Source organism: Diadema setosum, chromosome 8 (assembly GCF_964275005.1).
Source record: "Diadema setosum chromosome 8, eeDiaSeto1, whole genome shotgun sequence".
Lineage (NCBI taxonomy): Eukaryota > Metazoa > Echinodermata > Echinoidea > Diadematoida > Diadematidae > Diadema > Diadema setosum.
In genome coordinates this window covers 38488242-38499141 of record NC_092692.1, presented here as the reverse complement: position 1 = coordinate 38499141, position 10900 = coordinate 38488242, and the positions used below count along the sequence as shown (strand labels likewise).

General features: G+C 38.5%; 1 protein-coding gene across 1 annotated transcript; it reads left to right on the top strand.

Annotated features, from left to right (window-relative positions):
* The first annotated feature begins 1019 nt into the window (after nt 1–1019).
* LOC140231392 (glucose-induced degradation protein 4 homolog) lies at nt 1020–9898 on the top strand. The gene is made up of 5 exons (XM_072311518.1): nt 1020–1202; nt 3117–3284; nt 4196–4297; nt 4907–5037; nt 7190–9898. The coding sequence occupies exons 1-5, from the start codon at nt 1056–1058 to the stop codon at nt 7251–7253; spliced, it is 612 nt and encodes a 203-aa protein (XP_072167619.1). The 5' UTR covers nt 1020–1055; the 3' UTR covers nt 7254–9898.
* The last annotated feature ends 1002 nt before the right edge of the window (nt 9899–10900 follow it).

Here is a 10900-nt window from a genome sequence, read left to right as displayed (position 1 = left end):
CATTTTTTTTTTTGTGAGACAATGAGAAACCTCTTTTGAAATATGAAAGAACATGTAATTCTATGAGGAATTCAACATTTATTGGATGAAAATTGGTTTTGAAATGGCTGAGATATCCAAAAAAGAGCAATTTCAATAAAGTGTGGGATCCAAACTTTATTAGGTTGCTTTGTTTTACTTTGTTTTTGGATGTTTCGGTCATTCCAAACCCGATTTTCATCAAATAAACTTTGAATTCCTCCTAAAATGGTATGCTGTGTACTATATCATAAGTGTTTTCTTGGTATCTCGCAAAAAGTTAGAAGCCCAATTCTCATCTCCACCAATACTGTACCATCCCTTTAAATGTGATGTTTAAGTATTACTTGAATCAAACGATCCAGTTGTGTTTTGTTATGATCGCGTATCACTTATTTTGCATAATGTGGGAGTTATGTTTTCCCTCTAGCTGAACAAAGTAGCAACAAAAATCATGTGATAAGCATGTATATGTGAGTGTGTGTGCATTTTATGCGGTGTATACATGGGAAGGGATATGTATTATTGTAAAATAATGTATTATCAATAAAGATACTACCGTGAAAAAAAAAAGCAAGTAGGTCAAAAATTATGTGTTTGTACGAGAGTGTGGTTTCTCTTGACTGTTTGAAAAAAAAAAAAAAAACGGAAAAATAAATTTGATAACAAAGAAAATGATATCAAATATCACAAAATTCATGACTCCCGAAAAGCTCGCTATCCAGAGACATTGTTTTTTCATCGAAGCGCAGGGGGATCTATATGATTTACCTTAAACGTCCATCGGCCTGCAGGCCGCGGCCCCTGTCCATGGCAGAATATTATTTCTGTCGCAACAATAGGGAGAAATGTTGCCATGCTGGTGTCGAGTTGTCACTTTGATGTGTGGCGACTTGTCTTAAGGTCGACATAGGTACTACAGTAGTACGTACGGTAAGGTACGTACGCTATTCGCTGTAGAACTCTACACACTATGCTTCGTAATGTGTGATCTCTAACGAAAAACCAACTGAACTTCCTTCCAGTTACAACTGAAAATGCCAGGAGTTGTAGACGTGTACCCCCCTCCACCGCAAAACTGCTGTCAGCCAGGAGTTGCGCGATCCCTGCTTTACAGTGGATCTCGTTTTCAAGGACATCAGAAGAGTAAAGGGAATCGTTATGATGTAGAAGTGGAGTTGCAAGTGAGTGTTCCATTGGATTGGCATTGATATGGCCATGTCACTGCACTGAGACAGTGCATTCGCCAGCATGCATTTCAACGTATGGGCCCACGTTAATACCCCGGGTCCCCGGGGCGCTGTAGCTGTAACCTGTTGTTGTTCTTTTAGATTGTGGAGCTCTCTGCCGGGTGGGCAATTTGCTCCAAAAAATATAATTATTCAGATATGCCTTAAATTAATTATAAAAACCTAAAATACTTTAAATTATTTACAAAAAACCTAATTACATTTATTTTATATTTACAATGATATATATACATCGGAAGGAAAGGGGACAGGGTTCCGGAAATGATGTCATCTGCCTACTCCTGCATCGAGAGAGATGCAGGGTTACGCCGTTCCCGTCGGCAAAGCAGGTATAGGACCCGCCCGCCGACGCCGGTGATGTCTTGGCCTTTCCCGGGGTCAGGCGCCTCTAGTTGCTAGTTGTCTTATCGGCCTAGGTGTTAATTATTATTAGCCTATGCTCTAGTAGGCAGAGACATCGTGGAAGAGAAGTGTCGATAGCTGTAACCTCAACCTCACAGTAAATTTAACGCTGCAGCCCGACACGAATGTGTTGGCTATTCATTGAATGCGCTCATGCATGCTTACTTAGCATAGCCAGAACATGGGATTTTTATCTCTGTTTTTATAATGTGTTGAGTGCAGTGGCAAGTGCACTTCTTTTCTTTGATTGATTATCATAAATGCTAGCTACTCCAGCTCCAGCTCCATACATAACGTGGTGAGTGGGTGTCTCACCCAAACTCTTTTTTTTTTTTTTCCCGCAAATGTATTTAAACTTGTTTTGATATTTGAATTCATTCACCTGAATTTGCACGATGCTACCACACTGCTATCATGGTTATTTAGGGAACGTTGATGTCGATGTTAACTTTCAATCATGTTGTTGCTAAAAACAACTCACTCTGACTCTGTTTCTGTTTCTGTTCGGTTTCTAAAGTGTTTCTGTTTCGGTTCCGTTGGTATAGCTAGAACTCTACTAAAAATTAACTCACTGTACTCCACCAATGTTGTAATTAGTAAATAGTATGCCTGGATGCTATGGTATATTGGTAGTGTATGTACAGCTACAGGGCAGGAGAAGTGTTTCACATTTGGAGTCTTCGTTTGAAGACTGTATTGGAGGTAGACATGACTGTTTCCTCATCAGATTTCTTCCAATCCACTGCTGTCCTGTGGAAGAATGAGTAGAGCGTTCTAGTTGTGTACATCTTTCTTTGTCAGTGTCCTTTGGATTTTTCTGCTGTTCCTTCTAGTTGTTCTTCCCCTCTGCTATTAACTTTGATATAGTCGTCGGCCTCAATTTTTACTTCCTCTTTGGGAACCTTTAATTTGCAATTATGGCGTACCTTGCCTGGCTGGTCCTGAACGATGCAAAAGGTCTAAATATAATGTCACTAATGATACTGAAGTTTGCCATCTAATATGTGACATGGCTTTCAAGCTGCACTTTTTTTTTTTTCTGGGAGCTTATACAAATTCTTAGAATACAATGAGAAAGTTGATAATGACTAGTTGAAAGGAGTCAGTAACGTCAGTTGAGCAATGTATGTATTTGTGTGTGTGTGTGTCTGTGTCAGTCTGTGTGTTTATGTGCCTTGTTATTGACAGATGATGTTCCTGGCAGAATCTTGGTTTGTGGGTGTATCCAACTTCGAGTATAAATCCGAAGAAAGATAGTTACAATGTAGAAACATTTAAAAAAATAATACATGGCACATATTTGGATATTCATTTGGTCACAGACAATTGTAAATAATGTTGAGAGGGTGTCATAAAACAACACAAGTCAACATGTGTTTGTATTGCATAATCTCTTGTTTTAAGTGGCAATGTTTTATATCCTTTCTACCTACAAAATGAATGCAGCACGTGGATGAGGAGAACAGCTACCTTTGTGGTTATCTGAAGATCAAAGGATTGACGGAGGAGTTTCCCGTGCTGGTGACATTCTTTGAGGGAGAGATAATCAGCGAGAAGTACCCCTTCCTCACCAGGAAGTGGGATGCAGACGAGGAGGTGGACAAGAAACACTGGGTAAGGGTCACTCTTAAAGTCAGACCACTCTCATCCACCCAAGGACAGATTCTCTACTGATATGCGAGCAGTTTTTCTGCTTGTTTGATTTTTTTTTTTTTGTTGTTGATATAGTCAAAAGCGAGTATTAGTTGTCAGAACTATTATGATTGATATGTTGCTATCTGGCAGCACAGCAGTATTGCAGACAGGAATTGTAACTCCATTTTGTAAACAATTCATACACATGTAGTAATTTCATGGCAAATATCAGTTACAAAATTCTCTAGTGAGTTTTTATCATTATTATTATTATTATTATTATTACAGTTGTATTAATATTATTACCTGAATACAGTGTAAGTAGAAGGACCAACCCAAAGAATCTGTTTGCATAGTGTGAGGATGCTTTCTACCCCCCCCCCCCCCCCCCCAGGTTGACCATTCTCTTTGTGGCACAAATATCTGTTGCTTATGGTGCTAGCAAGGTTGAACTATTGTTCACATTTGTTGATAAATAAACATGAAATTGGTGGTGTAGCAAATAGTATGATCCTTTTGCCAAATGATTTTGCTGTTTGATGTTTCTATGAGATTTGTCCATAGTGATTCACTATACAAGTAGAGCCTCTCAGGCATGTCAAACAAGGGAAATGAAATGATTGGCAGATAAATTACACTTACAGTGCACCTGTTGCTACTGCACCATCATATTATCTATTTTGCCAGTGAATGTACATGATGTATGAAAGCGCTTGTAATAAACAGACTGAATGTGTCAAAGGGTAATTTGATTACGTTTTCATTAACATATTCACTGCAGTTGACTATAATTCTTGAGATTGCATTATTAACACCGTGCAGTAGGAACTGTGTGTGTGTGATGTGCTTGGCCAAGTAAATGCTATTATATCATATGCTTCTTTCTTCAGGGCCAGTTCCTGTCATTTTGCCTGTACTCCAAGACTTTCAACCAAGACAACTTTGACTACGATGCGCTGAAAAACACAGATTACGTATTCATGAGATGGAAGGTATGGTAACAGAATAAGAGAAGATAGTCTCACACAGTCACAATGTTGTCTTTCATCAGGGGTTGCAGTTTTAAAGCCAAGGAGACAACTTTTATGCCTTTTGCCCACCAAATTTTAATTACCAGTAAATGTTTAAGGGGTGTAAGGGAACAGAATTGTATGCATCTGACACAAAGTCATCAGTAGCGTTGCTGCACTACATGCATGCAAATGTGTAACAAAAGTCAGTTCAGAGTCAAAGTAATAGTTTTAGAATAGTAAGATGATCATCATCATGAATAGGCATCACAAGCTCCATAAAAAAAAAAAAATATATTACATTTATATATATATATATAATCAGAAAAGATGATTCAATATATTCCATTCCTGTTGATTTACAAATTTTTCCTTTCTTTTTTCTTATTGGTCACAAACATTCTGCTTGTGTAATGCTTGTGTCCCTTGCCTCTTTGTAGATATCTGTTTTCCTTCATGGCTATGTGTAGGATATTTCAGCGGTGTTGTACATTGTAGGAGAGACACAAAATCTGTCACTAAATCTTGTTTGACAAATGTCTACACATAATATTATTTCCATTGCCTTTCTCATACTTGGGGGGACTGCAGGAGCATTTCCTGGTACCTGACCACAAGGTCAAAGACATCAATGGCGCCTCCTTTGCTGGCTTCTACTACATCTGCTTCCAGAAGTCCACTGCATCAATAGAGGGCTACTACTACCACAGGAACTCAGAATGGTGAGTACTACTACATTGTAGTATAGACCGATTCGGGTTCGTTGAGGGCAGCAGACAATTTGTGGCACTGGGTGCAGCCATCAGCTCATTTTGCGGTGTCCCAGCCTACCCCCCCTCCTCTCCCCCACCCCACGGGCAACATGTTTACCGCGCACTTGTAACAAAGGTTCGCGCACTCAGTACGAGACGCCCATTGGCTAAAGCAACCATGCATCAGTTTTTCATTCCGTGCCCGTGCTAATGTAGGGAGAGGGGTGGGGGGGGGGGGGGGGGGGGTCGGCTGGGACACCGCAGTAATGGCACTGCCCATGCCAAAAATACACATAGCGCGACACAGACTTGGTCAATACTTACATGTGTTGTAGGAGCTGGGGGGGGGGGGAGCTAACTTACACCCAAGTGGTCGATGAGAAGCTTGAAGGAATGGAATTAAGATTCCATGCTGCAAAGGTGTGTGGTGTTTGTTGAGACAGTCCAAAAGTCTTTGTTTGTTTGTTATGCCTCCGCCACGAAGTGGTGCCGGAGGCATTATGTTTTCGGGTTGTCCGTCCGTCCGTCCGTCCGTCCGTCCGTCCGTCCTTCCGTCCGTCCGTCCGTCCGTCCTTCCGTCCATCCTTCCGTCCGTCCGTAATGAATTTTGTGGACAAGGTAACTATCAAAACCTGTTGAGGTATCCTAATGAAACTTGGCATGTATGTGTATTAGGGGATGAAGTTGTGCCTATCAACTTTTGGGTGCACATGCTCAAGGTCAAAGGTCAAAAGGTCAAGGTCAAATACATAAAATTTCACTATTTCCACCATATCTATTTAATGCCTGAAGATATTTTCTTGAAACTTAGTGTATTCATGTATTACCCAATTAAGATTCTCTGGTGAAAGTTTGGGTCATGAGGTCAAAGGTCAAAAGGTCAGGGCCAAATACATAAAATGTCACTATTTCCACCATATCTATTGAATGCCTGAAGATATTTTCTTGAAACTTAGTGTATACATGTATTACCCAATTAAGATTCTCAGGTGAAAGTTTGGGTCATGAGGTCAAAGGTCAAAGGTCAAAAGGTCAAGTAAAAATATTAAAACTTCTTTTTTTTTTCTCCATACCTTGGAAAATTGTTCAAGGTATCTTCATGGAACATAGTATATACATATACTGTACTGGAAGTGATTATCTAGAGAATGTAGGGTTCATGGGGTCAAAGGTCAGGGGTCAAAGGTCAAGTGCAACACTTCAAAATTTTACTATTTCCCTCCTATCATGCAATGCCAGCAGGGTTATTTTTTTTTTACACTTGGTGTATGCATACATGTGTAACCTAATAGAAATTCTCTGGAACTAACTTTTTCCTCCATATCTCGGAAGTGGCTCAAGTTATCTTGAAACTTAGTACATATTATGCATGTTCTACCTGAAAGTGATTATCTTATGAATTTTAGGGTCAAGGGCCAGATGAAAATGGTAACAATTTACTATTCAATTCAGAAATTGCACTTTTTCTCCACACCTGTACCTTGAAAATTACTCAATGCCTAAATGTATGAATGGGTCAAAGTCGAGTTAAAGTCCTTAAATCCCTAGATACATGCTCTCCTATTCATCCAATTAAACCTAGGTCAAGGAAGGTGAACATTCAACACATTTGTGACAAACTTGTCATTTCAATATTTTGCCAATTTTGTGAAAATGTAATCACACATTGTCCACATGTACTATCTAGACCTATTGGGAAAATCATGCATTATGGCGGAGGCATACCAGTCGCCAAAGCGACATTTCTAGTTTGTTTTATTTTCGCAATGAAAGAAAAATCAACACTCTCCATATAGTAACATAAATGTTTTACATATAAAGGTCGGTATATATGTATACTTCATAATTGTTGATAGGTTTGGAGCATGTCATGTCAAGACATAGCAGAAAAAAAAATTATGTGGGAGGGAGTTCCGTTCAGTTCAAATTGCACGTACAAGTGAGAAAAGAGGAAAGTTGTCATAAGTCATTAGATATCTTATTATAAGCTGGAAGGTTGGGTGTTTGTTAACCCAGTGAAATGTGAACTTGGTCATCTATGTAATAATCAGGAAGTGACAGACATTGCTGAGGGCAACGTCTCAAAGGTCATTGTGTTCTTTGATTAATTTTTCACCTGCAGGTACCAGAGTCTTAATCTCACCCATGTGGCGGATCACAGTGTACCCATCTACCTGTTTCGGTAGGACTTTGTGATTAAAATAAGAAGAAAAGCTCATGGATATTTGTGATTTGTGCCACTCATGCCATGAATGTTCTTATGAAGAACTGAACTATAATCTGCAATGCTTGTGGCGATGCTGCTCATCTCCATCTTCATGCATCTAGTACGCTGCTGCAAGCTGTATAGAGCCGTAAACATCTGACGCTTTGCCCACCGCGGCCATTTTGTCTCTGTTCAAGTGTAACATGAAGATGAGTTGTAGATACGTCTAGTGCTCCAAATGCCAGATGATATTAGATCAATTTGATATTGCATTCACTTTGACATCACCCCTTCTCTCTCTGGCTCATAAGATGTAGCATATAACTAGACTATCTATCTGTAGCCGTGCCTCGTCATCAACGTATGAGACAGAGTCGTGAATAAGTTCACATGTAACAGCATGCAAATCTTATGATATGGTTAGGTAATATTTGATCCCTTTTTGCAATATGTAGTGAGAATGGGGCTACATCACTTGAAAAAAACAAAACACCCATGTATGTGAATACAAAAAGAAATTTAGAAATAAACTTCATGCTTTGTAATCTTTGGAACAGCAAACAGAGTGATTCCTTTTGGTGTTCACACTGTCTGTTGTCGGGAATTCAACATTTCATCTCGCAGCTACACAGTATCATTTGTGTAAGGGGATGGCTATATATATCCCAGCTCTCTACTCCACAAACTCCTGCAGATGTGCTTTACTTGTGCATATTATGTAAAACACTGTTTTGGCGCTGTAAACAAGCACTGCAAAACACTGCGTTGTTAGCATTACTTGCATGTTGGGCTCCATTTCATGGGCATATAGGTGTTGGTTCAATATGGTGGACGAAAGAGCATCAGGCCATATGTATGCAATAATATGGAAAAGAGGATTACAGGTATTCAAAATGTGTCTGGAAAATAACTACAGTTTGTATCCCACTCATTTATGTATTTATTCATTTTTTGGTTCAATGTTTGATAACATTTCAGTTCTGCATATGAAAATGTACCAAATCTGAGATATGAACGAGTTTCTTCAATCAGAAGAAAAAGAGAGAAAATTAAAACAGGCAAGATCAATTTGCCCAAAACTCCTGAGGAATGCTTCACTTGGCTGTATGCATTACTGGGGAACCTTAGCAAGCTGCGTTGACAACTGAAATTTCCTTGTCATACGTGTATCAGGTATCTTGTTATGAGGAATAAAAATAGAAGAATCAAAAGGGATGGGATCTGCAAAGTTACCCCTTTATGTTAAGGATCTTGTTTTGTCTGACCTCTATAATGAGGTGCCCCCACACCTGCATTATCATCTGGCACAGAGCTGAGTATGCACAGTGTGGAGATAGAACCACTTACTGGTATATGCTGAGCCTTCATCAAACATGATCTCAAGGTATATACATGTAGCTGCACTGAATCTGTTCTCCCACTTAATGCATGATGGATTTTATCATCTTGTCATTTGTAGGGTGCCTTGGGTAAGACTCAAGAGCTTGTTCACCATCTCTCCCCAAAAATTTCATTGAGAAATATGAAAAGTGAAATTGAAATTGAAAAGAAGTGTCCATAAATTGTGATAATTGTGATAAATATGTTCATCTATGTTTATAAAGGTATGACCTGTTGTTGAATAAATTGATAATTTTCCTAGGATGATGTTATGACATTTGTACTCAAACCGACTTACTTTAATTGCTGAAGAAATAAAGTCAACTCTAGCCGAATTGAATTTGTAATGTAACTATATGTATATAAGTTTTAGGCACATGGAAATTATACAATGTCTTGCTATTTATATCATGTAAGCAGAGACAGAACGGTACAGCCATTATTGAGTCATCATTAAAACAAAAATATATGTAATTCTGTATTGGTTTTTATTTTTGTTCTGTCTGTGAAGGTACAATGCAATATCCTGTGGGTCAGAGCCCAGTAGTAACCCATCTCGGTATCAATTCATCATACTACATGTAATGAGTGAATTAGTGCTGGCAGTTCAGAAATTCTGACTTGCAATTGGGATGAAGTATGAATCACAGAAGTGAATTTCACACATGTGTATTCTATGTTTGGCTGCGCTTTGCTGAGTCATGTTTTCTGTGCAAAATTCTCTAGGTCATGCGGTCATTTATATAAAAAAGAATAGAAGAGATGTTTGTGTGTGTGTCAAGACATGGAGGGTTTTCCAGAACAGACTGTTGCAAGTTTACCATCAGAGCTACACATTTAAAATACAGTATGAAGAAAATGTCGCAGAGTCCCCAAATGTAAGAGAATGGAATAGGATTCTAGATACCGTAGCATCATTGACATAGTTGTGTGTTTTTTGTGGAATTCTAAGTCACAAAGTCGTTCCAATCAGAGAACCCAAAAAAAAAAAAAAAAAAAAAATGATATGATATGATATTTTCATGTAATACAATTTATTATGACATGAAGAACTGTCCAGAACAAACTGTTCTCAAATAGCTGTCAGCGCTACACATTTTCAAAAGACAATGTTGCAGAATGATAGAGAATGGCTAGGATTCTTTGATACACTGTGGCATCATTCACACAGTCATTATTACCTCCGCCAAGGGAGGAGGTTACAAGTATGTTTTCATTAGAAAAGAGAGAGAAAGAAAGGAAATGGGGGAGGGGGTGTCGTGGGGGAGAGGGAGAGATAGAGAATGGAATGTGAAGTAGAATTAAAGGCAGTGGAATCTTAAAAAATGGTTCTGAATGGAAGCATTTTACACTCATAGGCCCGAAGTCACGAAGGTGGTACAAATGAAACCATGGTTTAAACCATGGACAAAAACCATGGAGTGCCAGGTGTCGCATGGAATATGTCGTTACAAAATCGGTCATTGCGTTGATGAAATGATTATTTTGTAATGAAATAACAACATTTTGTAACTAAATGAACATTTCGTCCACGAAATGATATTTTCGTTAACGAACAGTCATTTTGTCAACGAAATGGCCAATTTCGTAGCGAAATATTCCGTGCGACACTTTGCGCTCCATGGTTTTTGTCCATGGTTTAAACCATGGTTTCATTTGTACCACCATTGTGAATTTGGGCCGTACTGTCCATATTTTTTGCAACTGAAATCGGAGTAGATATGTCACATACCATAATATTATTCATAGAGCTACTACCTGAAGACCATTTGCATGCATTTTCATAATCAAAATGACATCTCTATAAATCAAGATTTGACATTTGAAATGTCGTGTGAATAATGCTGTTTCATTCTGAATAATAAGAATATTGATTGCTTGATTACAAAGAGTTCTGTTTGCCTATGAGGGAATGTTTATTTCGTGTATGTTTCCAGCTGATATGAATAGAAAATTATATATTTGAAATACTGAATCATATTGTCTCACATAATGATAGTACGTGTGTCCTTGTGCCTGTACCTGTATTTATGTGTATGTCAACATCTTGGGTTATGAACAAGCTGTGCAGTTTTCTGTTGTAATTGTGCGAGTATTGATTACATTGTTGTATCTTATGTTCCCTTACTCATGTGTTGCTGTTTTTGTCTTTTGTCTTTTTGAAGGAAAAAAAAAAATCTGCTCAGCTGAAGTAAGATTTACCTTTGTATAGTTTGTGGTTTGCTGATGTTTGTTTTCCCTTCACTT